The 15228-nt window shown below is 45.5% G+C and overlaps 1 protein-coding gene across 1 annotated transcript in view; it reads right to left on the bottom strand.

Moving 5' to 3' along the window:
* The window catches only part of NUAK1 (NUAK family kinase 1), a 130814-nt gene extending 127171 nt beyond the window's left edge, over positions 1–3643 (bottom strand). The window contains 1 exon segment of the mRNA XM_030214098.1: positions 3228–3643. Coding sequence (XP_030069958.1) covers positions 3228–3554 — 327 coding nt within the window. The 5' untranslated portion in view covers positions 3555–3643.
* Between the last annotated feature and the right edge of the window lie 11585 nt (positions 3644–15228).

Below are 15228 nucleotides of genomic sequence, written 5' to 3'. Positions count from 1 at the left end.
TACCGCCGGGCTACCGAAGAAGTCCAGCAGCAGTGCTGGTGTGTGCCACGTGCCATTTTTGGCACTCAAAAAATAGTTTGGTTTTTTTTTAGTGCCGGGGGCTTACCCAGTGGTAATCAGACATCCCCGTGCTGAGCCTGGCTACTGCTAAGTTAGCGTGGGAGCCCTTACCGCCTCCTAAATGGTTGGCAGTAAGGGCTTCTCCCAGGAAATAGCCTCACGGCAAGTGTTTAACTTACCACAAGGCCATATCTTTTTTTTTTTTTTAAAGAATCTTTTACCGGGTGGTGGTAAAGGGGGTCCTCGTCGCGCGGCAAACCGACATGCTGACACCACCGTAGGGCCCCTTTTTCCGCTGCTTGGTAAAAGGGGCCCTCAACCTTACATTGCATCAGGAACAAACTTAGGGGTCCTTTTACTAAGCTGCATTAACCACTAACACGTGCCTAACACGGGACACACAAAAGCGTCCTATTAATTTTGGCATGTGTGCGGGGTAACTGCACATTATTTTTCAGTAATTTTTACAGGGGCATGCTAGAGGCAGGGAGTGGGCATTTCTGCACTAATCAGCACATCTACATTCATAGGAGCAAACTTTTCAAAATGATTGGGGGTGCTCCTTCCCCTGCCCCCCCTCCAAGTTCCAGGCCCCCCTGCCTCCGAGTTCCAGGCCCCCCTCCCTCCCTCCGAATTTTAAAAGTCATCTTACCTCGGGGTCCCGGCGGCAGCAGTGAAAGGCGTGCAGGCTCGGCGCTTCAGCCTTCCCTTCTCTCTCTCTCAGCTCTGGTCCCGCCCTCATTTCCCATTCCCATAAGGGCGGGACCAGAGGTGAGAGAGAGAAGGGAAGGCTGAGGCACCGAGCCTGCACGCCTTTCACTGCTGCCGCCGGGACCCCGAGGTAAGATGACTTTTAAAATTCTGGGCGGCACGCAGGAAGGCGAGGACGGAGGACTGTTGAGGGAGAAGAGGGCGGTCATTGGGCAGGTCGGGCTTGCGAAGGGAACTTCCGGTTCCGGCGGGTGAAATATTGGGGGTGCTCGAGCACCCACAGTGTCGGCGCCTATGTCTACATTACCGCACGCTAACTGTTTGGCACATGCTTAATGCGGGAGCCCTTACCACCTCCTAAATGGGTGGCAGTAAGTAATCACATGGTAATTTTTTTTAATGGCTGCGCACTAACGGTAACATTACGACACAAGCTCAACAACATGCAAAATATAATGTTCTCTGAAAATAATTGAAGCAAATCAACCCATGAGGAAGCAAAAAAGCCTCAAAGAGCTTCTAGGGATAATACCCATATGAAGCTACAGCCTACTTTATTGGGTGAAACTGTTCATCACTGGCATAAAAAACCTTCCTCCACCAGTATAATAAATATCTCTAGTAAACAATATCATGATTTAATGCTGAGAAAACTTTACACTAATTCGTTGCTATTCAGTTGGAATGCCAGGTCACAGAGCCTTCAACCAGCGCCAAAAAAACCCAACGTTGGCCAATGTTTCGTCCAACTGCCTCAGGGTTATTGGCTGCTTGTGCTCTGGACTCTGGGCTGAACTTCTCACAAAGAAGAAGAGAAGTTCAGCCCGGATTCCAGAGCAATAGCAGCCATTAACCCTTAGGAAGCCGGATGAAACAGTGGTCAACGTTGGTTTTTGGTACTGGTTGAAGGCTCTGTGACCTGGCATTCCAACTGAATAGCAATGAATTAGTGTAAAGCTATGTAGTAAAAGTTGTCTCAGCATTAAGTCATGATACTATTTGTAAGAGACATTTATTAAAGTGGTGGAGGAAGGATTTTTATGCCAGTGATGAACTGTTTCAGCCAATAAAGAAGGCTGGAACTTCATACGGGTATTAACCCTAGAAGGTCTTTGAGGCTTTTTGCATTCCTCGTCAGTTGATTGCTTCTATTATTTTCTAAGAACATTATATTTTGCATGTTGTTGAGCTTATGTTAAGAGTTCTCACCTTGTATAGAGTGTAGAACGTTACGGCACAGCCAGAAATGAAATTAATGGGAAATAAAGGATTTTTACACAATAAAAGACCCACATACAGCACACTACGGACAATTCTACAGCAGCTTTGTAAAAGGCCCCCTCAGATTAGTGAACCTGAATGTAATTCATTTAGAGCTACAACTGAAAAGATGTGAGCCAAAACCTAATAAATAGTTATAGACAATATCGTGTTCATTTGACTGTTGAGATTCTCAAATACAAATGAAATTAATAGGAAGGCTTAGCCAAGACCTGACCCCAGAGAGATGGCAGGTTAACTGTTGATAGTCAAGTGGAAAGACCTGGGGGGTCCAAGTAACTGTTTCCCCCTCCCCTGTCTCTGGTCACTCAGAAGATTTAAAGCCCCGGGACCTTTGCAAAGAGCTTAGCTGATGGCTGGGCTGAAAGTTTTTTTAAAGAGCTTTTAACCATGTGTAGACCCAGTTGTTAGAACCATATACAATTATCAAAGAAGCCAGCACTGATACGTCAAAGTTATAACTACAAGCTGCCATACACAGCACACTCCATCCATCTCTGCTGCAACATCTGTAAAATCTTACCAAGTATCAAACCATATAAAATACGATATCAAAACCACACACACACGCCCGCGTGTTTAAAATTGCGATAATTGCTATACAGTTAAGCAGTGGCCCCAGCAAATGCTGACTTCGAGTATTTTAGGCTATTTCCAGGCTGCTTTAAATCCAAGCTCACTCTGAAGCCAAAGCTAGTGAACCTTTAAGGGTCAGTCAAGCGCAATGAATTTTATGAGTGAACTGGCAGGTATGCTCCCCTGCAGCAAATACTTCGATAACTGGGATAATTACTTAATGCACTTGCAATTTAAAAAAAAAAACTATTTGACATAGGAAAGGGGCAAAATATATACGCTACAAAGTAGAGCAGATCAATTATTTAACTGATGAGAGGCAGCACTTTGCTGATTTCTGAGGCACTGAAAAAAGTAACCGGGAATTCAACGGTGTCCACTATGAGGCATATTTTCAAAGCACTTAGAGGCACATTTTCAAAGCACTTAGCCTTCCAAAGTTTCATAGGTTTCTATGGAACTTTGGAAGGCTAAGTGCTTTGAAAATATGCCTCTTAGCCTTCCAAAGTTCCCTTTGGAAGGCTAAGTGCTTTGGAAATATGCCTCTATGTGCCCCCTAGTTCAAAGATCTTGCAACACACAAATCAATGTTTGCTTACCACTTGGCCAGAAAACCGTTCGATGGCTCGCTTCACTTTGCCGTACGTTCCTTTGCCCAAGGTCTCCTGCAGCTCGTATCTGTGCTTCAGATTGTGCTTGTGGTGATGCCTCTTCACCCCGTGCTGCTTCCTCGCCCCAGGAGGAGGGGAAGGCGGCGGTGGGGGAGACGGGGCTGTGCTGGATGGAGAACCATCTTCCTGCTCCATCATGGGCACCGATTCCTTCTCATCCGGCTCTGAGCTCAATGAAGTGCACTGGGCAGCAACGCAGGTGCTGGAGTCTGCAGAGCTGGAACCAGTGGCAGCACCGCCAGCAGCACCGTCCATGGCAGGCTGCAAAGCGGGCACTTGCAGCAGAAGCAGCCGGCTCCGATCCCTACCCCAGATCGGGTCTGCCTTCAGAACAGCAGGGTGTACAAGACCACCATTCCCCCCCTTAACCTCTCCTGTGCATTGGGGGGGGGGGGGGGCGTGCAAAGCGCTCAAGAAAGCCCGCACTGGGGATCGCGGAGGGGGAGGGGGCGCAGAAAGTGAAAAGCCAAACAGGTGAGACGAAGGAGATGCCGGCTGGAGCAGGGTCAGCAGTAACCCAAAGCCGGTGCACAAGCCCGTGACGCCACCTCCTTCATGCTGCCGCGTCGGCTCTTTGTGCAGTAACAGGACGGCGCGAGCCGGCTGTCAGCCGCGGAGGGAGCGAAAACAAAATATCTAAAGCATGATCGGACGCGCCGGATTTGCCCGGGATCACGCGCGGCGCATGCTGTGCGTCCCTTTTCCGAGCTATATTTGGTCCGGCCCTCGGTCTCAGCAGCAGCCGGCTGGGTGTTTGTTTTGTTTTTTGCAATCGCTCCGAGCGCTAGTCTCCAGCGAGGGGACGGCACGATCTGTCTGGGCTCCTCATTTTCCCTTTAAACGGACCTGCGGCTCGTCTGATTGTGCGCGGTGTACGGTTACAGGATGCTGATTCACTCTTGCTGCTGATGTCCCGCTCCCCCTTCAGGTCCTAGCGGATCGCAGACGAAAGGGAAAGGACGGGGCGGGGACTCGTCGGCTCCTCCCCCTTTCCCTGGCTCGCGCCCACCCCAGCCGCTGGCTCCTCCCCCTTTCCCTGGCTCGCGCCCACTCCAGCCCGCTGGCTCCTCCCCTTTCCCCACTCCAGCCGCTGGCTCCTCCCCACTTTCCCTGGCTCGCTCCCACTCCAGCCGCTGGCTCCTCCCCCCCTTTTTTCCCTGGCTCGCGCCCACTCCAGCCGCTGGACTGGGGGCACGCGGGGCAAGTGTTGAGAGGCCTCCCGGGCCTTTCACTTTCATTGCGGAAACTGGGGACTAAGATAAAGCGCAGGTCAAAGCAGTGCATGAAAAAGACAAGTCAGACACACTCCCAGACTGCTTTCTTTTTCCCCCAAAGGAAACATAAACATTGCTTTCCAGTCCACAATTAATGTCTTTTTTTTTTTTTTTGTGGAAAGGCAAATTCCATTGGCCACCATACAGTGGAAAAGAGACAAGCCCTATACATGATACCAGTGGAAAGTTTTCAAGTGAGGGATTAAGAGATGAAAAGAGGGAGGTGGGATTCAGGCACTGGCGTAGGCTGAAATTTTGAAGGATGAAAGTGGAGAAAGCTGAATGATGGCAGCTGCTGAGGACAGTGAAAGCCTACTCAGTAGAAATCCACACTGGATATTTTTTTAATGCATGACTTCCACTTTTCTTTTTCTTTTTTTCAAGTGCTTTGCCTCGCCATTTCTTTTGTGCTTTTTCGGGATTTGCTTTCACTTTCCATGCTGTTAGGACTTGCAGAGGGGTTTACAGATTTATTTCTTTTCAGTCTGAGCATCATAAAAAAAAAAAACAACTGAAAACAAGCCCATAAATCATAACAAGATCAGAAAAATATCTTTCTTTATCTACAAAAGTTTGTTGGCTAATAAAGAATATATGATGTTGTCAAGGCCACTTAATGACCGGGAAGAACAGATGTATAGATACTGAGTTTATTGCTTTTGTAACCCTTTCCTGCCCTTCTAATCCCTCATACCTATTTATTTATCTGCTCCCTTTCTTATATGTCTAGAGGCAGACAAGGCTACCTCTCCTTTCTTGCAGTCCAAGGACTCAAAGCAAAAGTGTAATTTAGGCTTTGTGCAGGGTTAGCATGGCTTTAACACACAATTTTGTGGAACTTTGTAAGTCTAAATGCTTTGCAAATGCTCCTCCGCACAGATGTTTAAAAACAGTTTTGTTCAAAGCCCTTCATAGACATCAGAGACTATAGCTATTTTGTGCAGGTGCAGAGAAGTGTGCAGATGACTGAAGGGTTGAAAACAAGGCTGGAGCTTTAACGCCAAGTCTGAGGAGGCTTAAAAGGTTAGCTTGTTGTTCTGAGGTCAAGTTAGGAGGGATTCCATGCCTGTGCTTTCTCTTTACTGTCAGTATATAAGACCGACATCTTTTTTTTTTTCTTGGTTCCACAAAGAGCATAGGTTAAAAAAAAAGTCAAAACTGATGTTCATACACTCACAGATCTGAGCACAACTGTTATGCACGGAATAATATTGCAGTGCATGCACAGATGTGTGTACGTGATGAAATTGGGTGTTGATACAATCGCAGACCCATGTGTCCGGTGTGATCTCCCATGTTAGTGCATACCTTTTTCTGCAGGGCCCATTTGCCTTCTATTTGGTTACTATATTGGGTTGCTAAAATTTTGCATTAGAAAGCCATACACTAAGCATTACAGATATGTAGCCAGCAAATGTTCGATTTGTATCTTTCTGTGTCTTTTATAGGAATTTTCATTTTTTTCAGGTTTTTTTTTTGCTATTTTGACATTACGTGAGCAATGTCATTAAGAGTGCATACCATTTGGTAAAAAAAATATTTTATTTATTTTAATCCATTTATATTCCACAAAACTGATAAATACCATCCAATTCAGTTTACAACCAACATTCATAAAATAAAACAGACGTGAATAAAACAATACACACGAGAAATAATCACAACCAAAATCAATAATCATGGAACCATCCTACAATTCCATGCTAAAATAACAGAAAACAAACAGAAAACTCAATTAAAAGGTCCTACGAAAAGAAAGACCTTCAATCATCTCCTAACATTATAAATCGCAATCAAACCAATTGCGTCTGCAAACTATGGGCTCCTTTTACAAAGCAGCACTACTGATTAGCATGCACTGAATACAAAGAAGCCCATTCAATTCCCATGGGCTTCTTCGCACTCAGCGTGCCGCTAATCGGTAGCGTCACCTTGTAAAAGGAGCCCTAAATATGATCTAATTCTATAAATAAAACTGTTTTAAATTCTCCTTCTCAGTGATCTCATTTTCCTCTTCTCCACTTACTGCCAAAAATTCAAAATGACACCAACTGACCCACTGTCCACCTTTACCCTGTACAGGAGGAGGTCAGCTAGTGTCATTTTGTATTCTGGTGCCAGCGAATAGGTGAGATTGGGCCGAGTGCTTGTGTATGGGGGTGGGAAGGAGAAGAGCCTAATGGTACCTAGGGGCCTGACTTGTTTGAAACTAGGGTGGGATGGAGGAATATTCAAGGGGACAGGACTACTAACGGGATGGGGAGCTGCTAGGCCTTTTTCCCCTAATCTACTATAATAAAAAGCACCTCCAACGTTCTGAAGCTGACTACGTGGCAGTGAAGGGTTTGTAGGGTTTGTGCTGCTGCTATCCATCTCCTGTCCTGATGTTAGTGTGCTTCCTGGTTCGTCACACGTGACGTCACACGCATGAGGGTGTTGTCATCCCTCCCTTCCTCCCTCCCTCCCTCCCTTCCAGTTCCAGGCCCCCTCCCTCCAATTTTTAATCTTCACTTACCAAGTCAGGGTTACGGCGGACAGCAGCAGCGGTAAAAGGCGTGCAGGCTCGGCCCTTCTCTCTCTCAGCTGTGGTCCCGCCCTCATTTCCTGTTTCCACAAGGGCGGGACCACAGCTGAGAGAGAGAAGGGCTGAGCCTGCACGCCTTTTACTACTGCTGCCATCCGCCGTAACCCTGACTTGGTAAGTGAAGATGACTTTTAAAATTCGTAGGGAGGGGGCATGGAATTGGAAGGGAGGGAGGAAGGGAGGGACGACGATGACCCTGGAACTGGGAGGGACGGAGGGGTGGACCCTGAAACTCAGAGTGAGGGGGGACCCTGGAACTCGGAGGGAGGGGACAACCCTGGAACGGAGGGAGGGAGGGAGGGAGGGGGGGGACGACCCTGGAACTCGGAGGGAGGGAGGGGGGATGACCCTGGAACTCAGAGGGAGGGAGGGGGGATGACCCTGGAACTCGGAGGGAGGGGGGCGCCCCTGGCATACACTCTCAATCTCACACACACACACACTCTCTTTCTCACGGACACACTCGCACCCAGTCTCACTCTCTCTGTCACACACACACACTAACACATTCACTCTCTCTCACACAGTCACTCTCACACACTCTCTCAAACATACACACTCCGAGGAAAACCTTGCTAGCGCCCGTTTCATTTCTTTCAGAAACGGGCCTTTTTTTACTAGTCTATAACATTTATTTGGTGGAGGAAGCAATGGCATTGGATTCCTCTTTAAGGGCTCTGTTTACTAAGGTGCGTTAGTGTTTTTAGCGCGCCTACACTTAGCGTGCGCACTAACCATGTAGGCACCTATAGGGATATTGTAAGCATGTATATGGTTAACACGCATTAAAAATGTTAACGTGCCTGTAATGCTGCTTGGTAAACAGGGTTCTAAATTTTAAGGGTGAGGCTGCCCTTAGAGCATTGTACGCACGCTAGACCGCTGATGCTCCTGCCGGAAAGTTAGCTGCATCTCTTGAATTCTCTAAGTACAGCGGTTTGCAAAGACTTTCCACAATCTGCATTCCTCAACCTGGTTTATAGTTTATTTAAAGATTTATTATACCGCTCAAACTGAGGGCAGAACCGAGCAGTGTCCGAACTAACAAAAGCGGAGAAAGGAACCAAAGCAAAATGACAGGAGAGAGAAATTCACTCATACCAACACAGGCAGGCAAGTTAGCAGCAGGGGGGTAGTGAAAAGGAACATGGAACACAGTGACCACACCGAGAAAACCCTGACCCTAAGCAACAGTGAATGCTCTAGGGAACAGGCACAAATGGGTAAGAGAAGGTCGTTCCAGACTGAAGGAGATAAGAAGTAGAAGACAATATGCCTAGTGACTTCCAGACGTGCAAATTTAAGTCCAGGAACCACCAAGTCCAGGAACACAAGACCCTAGCAGGTGTGTAGGGAATAGTAACTGAAGATAGGCCAACGAGCCAGTGCGGAAGGCCTTAAAAGTCAGCATCAGAATTTTAGAAGTAATTCTGTGTTTCACGAGCAACCGGTGACGCTGTATAAATAATTGGGTCACTGGTTTGTAACGGCCAACATGGCAGAGACATCTCATTGTCATGTTTTGCAGTGTGTGGAGTCTGTTTAACGTTAAATGCGGAAGACACGGCAACGACATGCTTGATATTTATCTGCTTGTGACACAGCACATTAGCATGGCCACGTCACACCTGACTTTTGGACTTGTATACAACACAGAGAATTTGGGATCTTGTAGGTACATAAGTACATAAGTAGTGCCATACTGGGAAAGACCAAAGGTCCATCTAGCCCAGCATCCTGTCACCGACAGTGGCCAATCCAGGTCAAGGGCACCTGGCACGCTCCCCAAACGTAAAAACATTCCAGACAAGTTATACCTAAAAATGCGGAATTTTTCCAAGTCCATTTAATAGCGGTCTATGGACTTGTCCTTTAGGTTACCAAATTAGGCTTTCTATTTACTGGGTCTTTTGTCATGTGTAGGGTAATTTTATAAAGCCAAAACAAGGGAAAAGGGGGGGGGGGGGGGGGGGGGGAAACACTTCCAAAGGGAATCACCAGTCAAGCAAAAAGAGTGGAAGGCGCCAAGACAAAATCCAAGATAAATCAGAATGGGAGAATTCACAATGCAATCTTAGCATGCAGTGTACAGGATGCACTTGACATATAATCCCAACATGGCCGTATTTCAGCACTAACCCCCGGATTCTATACAGTGTGCCTAGAGATCCGCGCCAAAATCCAAGCAGATTCTATAACAACGCGCATAACTTAATTGGCTTAACAAACTAATCAGCATTGATAACAGCTCTTAACAAGCAATAATGAGCACTAATTGGCAATAATTAGAATTTACATGCACAACTCGCTAACTGCATTCTGTAATGCAGTGCGCCTTACTTCTAATGCATGCAGGCAAAAAGGGGCATGGCTATGGGTGAGAAAATGGGCATTTCGTAGGTGTTCCGAAATTTAGAATATGGGCTCACTGCGCCTAAATCTACATGCCAGGATTTACGCCACATTTTCATTGGTGTAAATGGATGTGCGTAGTTTTAGGCACTGAGATTTCAACTCAGCAGATTCTATATATCGTGCCTAAATCTAGGCACCGCTTATAGAATATGCTTAGTCGGCACTGATTTCCATGCCAATTTTTTAGGCGCCATATAGAGAATCTCCCCCTAAATGCCTTCATCAGTAGACCTGTTTAAGCGGCAACAATAAAATAATACATAAAGCAATGAGTGTACTGATATGAAATTCGGTGGTGCTGCGCGACTCATTTTCTGCCAAAGTCGCTATACTCACATCAGCCCTCTCCTTAAGTCACTTCACTGGCTCCCTATCCGTTTCCGCATTCAATTCAAACTTCTCTTATTGACCTATAAGTGCATTCACTCTGCCGCTCCCCAGTACCTCTCCACTCTTATCTCTCCCTACGCCCCCCCCCCTCAGGTACTCTGTTCTGCTGATAAATCTCTCTTATCTTTCCCTTTCTCCTCTACTGCTAATTCCAGACTCCGTTCCTTTTATCTTGCTGCACCTCACGCCTGGAAGAAACTTCCCGAGCCTGTACGTCTAGCCCCCTCTTTGGCTGTTTTCAAGTCCAAACTTAAAGCCCACCTCTTTACCACTGCTTTTGACTCCTAACCACTGCTCACTTGCCCTGTGTCCTTTTTATCCTCACCTCTTTATTCCCTTACCCTTAATTGTTCTGTCTGACTGCCTGTCTTATCTAGATTGTAAGCTCTTTGAGCAGGGACTGTCTTTTTTGTGTATGGTGTACAGCACTGCGTATGCCTTGTAGCACTATAGAAATGATAAGTAGTAGTAGTAGTGTCTTCTCAAAGAAAGGATGATTTAACACAAAGCTACACCTGCTCTGAGGTCAGGGTCAGTGCAAGGGTATTAAGCAGAATAAGTACTGATTGCACATGCTTCTGCTGAAAGCGCTGTGCTGTAAGCTTGTGCATAAGTGGCGTAGCGTGCAATCATGAATGGAGTGCACATATGGGAGGAGCAGGGGTGGGGCATGGACATGTCAACTATGAATCCATGCAGCTTATAGAATATAAGCTCTACATGTAGATTGGTGCATCTAGGCACACCCACTTAAGCAGGCATGCCTTTTTGGCTAGCCAATGGGTGTTTGCATGAGTATTTTGGAATGGAATCCGGGTACCAAGATGCATTTACAGAATTGGTACTTCCTGTCCTGCATCAGAGAACCAAAAACGAGGCATCTGTAGAATTATCCCCAATTATGGCAATTTTCCAAAGCCATTTACATAATACTAATTTAGCATAGTGCCATATATTGAATCTGTCCCAAAGTGTATTAAACTAACAATTCAAAAACAAGGTCATCCTGTAAAATCTGTCAATTTAGTATGAGCAGACAAAACCTTCTCAGATGTCATATCTAATAAATCTTTTAATAATTGTTACTCATATCTACTATATCCATCGCAATCAGAAGCATGGCAGAGGAATGCATTCTTCATACTAACATAAAGCTGAATGCAGTTGTTTGCGTACTTCAGAAGATGTGAAAAGAAATGAATGTGTTTATGGAGAGATGCAATAATGCACCCATCCTTCTGACATTTAGATAAACTCAAGCTTCTTAATCTGTATCATTTACTTTAATGGCATACCCAAGTATTCCTGCTTAATTAGGCATTTATTGCATCCTGATTTCAATATTTAGATGGCATAACTATACCTTGTACAGGAAAGATTTAATAATAAATTGTATTAAACGTGACATCTGCAAAAACATATTTTAACGTAAACTGGCTGACTTTGAAGGGCTGCTCTGAATAAACTGATTTACTAAACTTTTTTTTTTAACCACAGCAAATTGTCATTGCTTTTCAATTACTGTTTTATAGTTAACCTCATCGTCAACCCGGTTGAGTGGGCATGAAGCACTAAAGACAGTGTTCTGCAAAAATGACAACCAGTCCACCCTGTTACAGATCTAGCTCTTCCCACAGCGCCACCAAGTGTTCAAATAGCTCTTATCACCTAATAAGGGTTGCAGGGAAAATGCAGTGTACCTTTCACCTCTACCTACAATTGATGCACAATAATGAATCTACTACTACTACTACTCATCATTTCTATAGCACTACTAGACGCACGCAGCGCTAGACACCTGAGCATGAAGAGACAGTCCCTGCTCGACAGAGCTTACAATCTAATCAGGACAGACAAACAGGACAAACAAGAGATAAGGGAATATCAAAGTGAGGATGATGAAATAAGGGTTCTGAACAAGTGAATAAGGGTTAGGAGTTAAAAGCAGCATCAAAAAGGTGGGCTATTCATGTCCAATGTAAAGTGCTGCATACGTCTAGTAGTGCTATAGAAATAATAATAATAAGTAGTAGTAGTATTCTATAAATTGTGCCTAAAGTTTGGTGCAGTTTATAGAATAAATGCATAAGCGTAGAGGTTGCGCGTAAAATGTAGGTGTCGCCATTTGCATCAACAAAACCTGGTGCAAATGCTCGCACCTAAATTTATGCAGAGAGCACTGTTATTCTACACTTATACCTATAATTCAAACCACACCCCTGATCTGCCCCCAAACACCCATGACCTTCACATTTCTGTGCCCCTTTTTTTCAAACCACGTGTAAATTTTAGGTGCAGATCCCATGCCTAACTTTTTGTGCATAGGTCCCAATTAAATCTAATTAGTGCCAATAATTGCTTGTTAAAAAGCCAATTGGCATTAATTGGCATTAATTGGCTCATTATTCTATTAAATTATGCTCACAAATCAGGAACACACCTAAATATTTATGTGCAATTTTTGGTGACTTTTATAGAATCAGGGGGATAGTGTCTACAGTTAGGCGTTGGAATTTGCATATGGATTTCAGATTCGCGTGCAACTTAGGAGACCTTTTATGAAGCAGCAGGTATCCCAAAGCAGGCTTACTGCTCGCTAAAAGGGAAGTACCGCCGGGCTTCTGCAGCAGCCCGGCAGTAGTTCCCTCCCCCAGCGCGAGCCATTTCCGGTGCTGCAGAAATATTTCAATTTTTGTAGCACCGGTGTGTACCCAGTGGTAATCGGTCAGTGCCATGTGCTGCCCGGTTACCACTGGGTTAGCGCGGGAGATCTTACCGCCAGTGGTGGTGATTGCTCCCCCCACAAGGCCATTGCCACAAGGCCATTTCTTGAAAAAAACAAAGACTTGCCTTTTACCTGCTGTGGTAAAAGGGGGCTTCGGCACACATCAAAAACACCCTTTTGCCGCAGCTTTGTAAAAGGACCCTTTAATGAGGGAATGAGCACCAATTGGCCAGTTAATTGGTAATAATCGGTGCTTGATTGAAGTTGCATGTGGATCTCCCCTGCGTGCTATTCTATATCTTGGTGCCTAACTTTTCCTGTGCACATCCAAAAATGGGATGTGGCCATAGGAGGGGCACAGGCGGGTCATGGGCATTCCCAAAAGTTAGGCACCAAATTATAGAATATTGCTGATCTGCATCTAGCTTTAGGTGCTGGACTTACACCTGTTTCTATCAGAGGAAGTTATTCATGAACCAAATGTTACGCATGAACTGTGCACTATGCCGGTATTCTATAAAGGTTGGGTGCACTGATCTATTCAGCGCCTGTCAGTGCTGTATACAGAGCAGCTCATTTTAGAACCTATGCATTTTCTACTCAAAGGACTTTTTAAAGACCACATTGTTTCATCTTCTTGCGTCTACATTTATTGACCATTTGATGTTGTTACGTATTTTATTCAAAGACTCCTGATGAAGGCTACCAGCCGAAACATGGTACTGTGTCGAGTCTTCACCAATAAATTATCTACAATCGACTGAAGTTTCCTCGTTTGTCTCTGATTAGCCTGGTCTATTTCCCACTCCTTTGATATTGCTGTTGTTTCGTCGTGGGATCTTGGCGTTCCTTTTGACTTTCACCGGATTTTATATCTCTTCATACTTTACTTCTTGCACTGGTCATTAATAAGTTTAATTCCTGTAATTAATCAGACTCCCAAAGACTCAGCTGCATGGACTTCAACTAGTACAAAAAAACAGCCATAAGACTCCTTAATGGCCACAAAAGATTTGACCACAACACACCTCCCTCTTCATAACTGAAACTAGCTCCGTGTTGCGTACAGAATTCCCTATAAGATCTTAGCAATAAGTCATCAGATTCAATTCTCAGGTTCTCCAACATTTCTCGGCATCATCTCATATCACATGCCCCCTCTAGAGCTCTTCGCGTCTCCTAGTAAAATGTATTGTCCATCCCATGCTTTAGCCGTGCCCATCTTGATATTCTTCGGAATACTAGCTTTAGTGTCTCTGTATCGTCCGTTTGGAATTCTTTATCCTTTCATTTATGACTAGTGACTTCCATTAGCAAACTTAAGGCTTTGCTTAAAGCCTTTACCTTCTCTGCATCTTTTCAGACTGTATTGCAGAACTGATTATTCTCCTCTATATATGTCATTCTTTTTTTTCTCGCTCCTCCTCCTCCCTTCCCCCTCACTTTGGTTTACAATCCAGTGATTGGGAACCATCTCACCTTCCCCTGATACTTCACATATCTTTCCTCTGTTATACTTTGTAATCATTCCGCTTCCCACTCTCCTCTTCTATGGATGTTTTGTCTGTTATTTTGTCTCTGTTCTTACTGAAACCCAAACCCTTGCATTTGATTTTATTTTTGAACTATTGTAAACTGCTTAGACATTAATTTATATAGGTAGTATATCAAATAATCTGAACCTACACCTGTTTGAAAGCAAGTGTAAATATGCACGCCTGCAAGTTAGGTGCACTTCCTGCTAATTACGCTAGTGTTTTATAAAGACACATACCCCTAATTCTATATAGGGCGCCACGAGTTAGGCGCCTGCCTTTAGATGTTCCAAATTACGCCTAGGCACTGTTCTTTAGGTTAGCGCCTAAAGGGCAGATGAAGAAAACTCCAGCACTGTTCCAAATAGCGCCGGAAAAATACACCCGATCAGTGGCGTAGCAAGGGCAGGGCGGTGGGGGCGGTCCATCCCGGGTGTCAATGGTTGGGGGGGGTGCTCTGCTAGCGAGTCCCTACCAGCTCCATCCACCCGGCAGCTGTGTGGTGCGGTGCCTCGCGTCTGCGCTGCTGTAAGAGAAGAAAATCGCCTCGTCGGTCCTTCGCTCACTCTGTCCTGCCCTCGAGGAAATAGGATGTTACATCAGAGGGCGGGACAGAGTGAGGGAAGGGCCGACGAGGCGATTTTCTTCTTTTACAGCAGCGCAGAGTTGCGCGAGGCGCTGGGTGGACGGAAATGGTAGACAGGTGGGGACTGGGTCAGAGGTACCGTGTTACGCCGGGGGGGGGGGGGGTGCCGTGTTGCTCTGCAGTCGGGGGGGGGGGGGTGCGCGCAGCAGCGATCCACCCCAGGTGGCAGTGAACCACAGAATGCCACTGCACTCGATCAGCACATCTTAGCAGCTCCCTCATGCTCAAAGCTAATGACATGCAAATTTAGCCGTACTCATAGCGTTGAGCATGAGGGAGCTTTTGAAGAATTAAGGAGGAGGTTGGTGCCTGGTGTATGTGCTCTAGAATTCTGAGTCAAGCACAGCTCTTAAGTGCACG

This window comes from Microcaecilia unicolor, chromosome 9, assembly GCF_901765095.1.
Source record: "Microcaecilia unicolor chromosome 9, aMicUni1.1, whole genome shotgun sequence".
In the NCBI taxonomy this organism is placed as follows: domain Eukaryota; kingdom Metazoa; phylum Chordata; class Amphibia; order Gymnophiona; family Siphonopidae; genus Microcaecilia; species Microcaecilia unicolor.
Note: the sequence above shows the minus strand (reverse complement) of the source record. Positions and strands in the feature narration are given on the sequence as shown.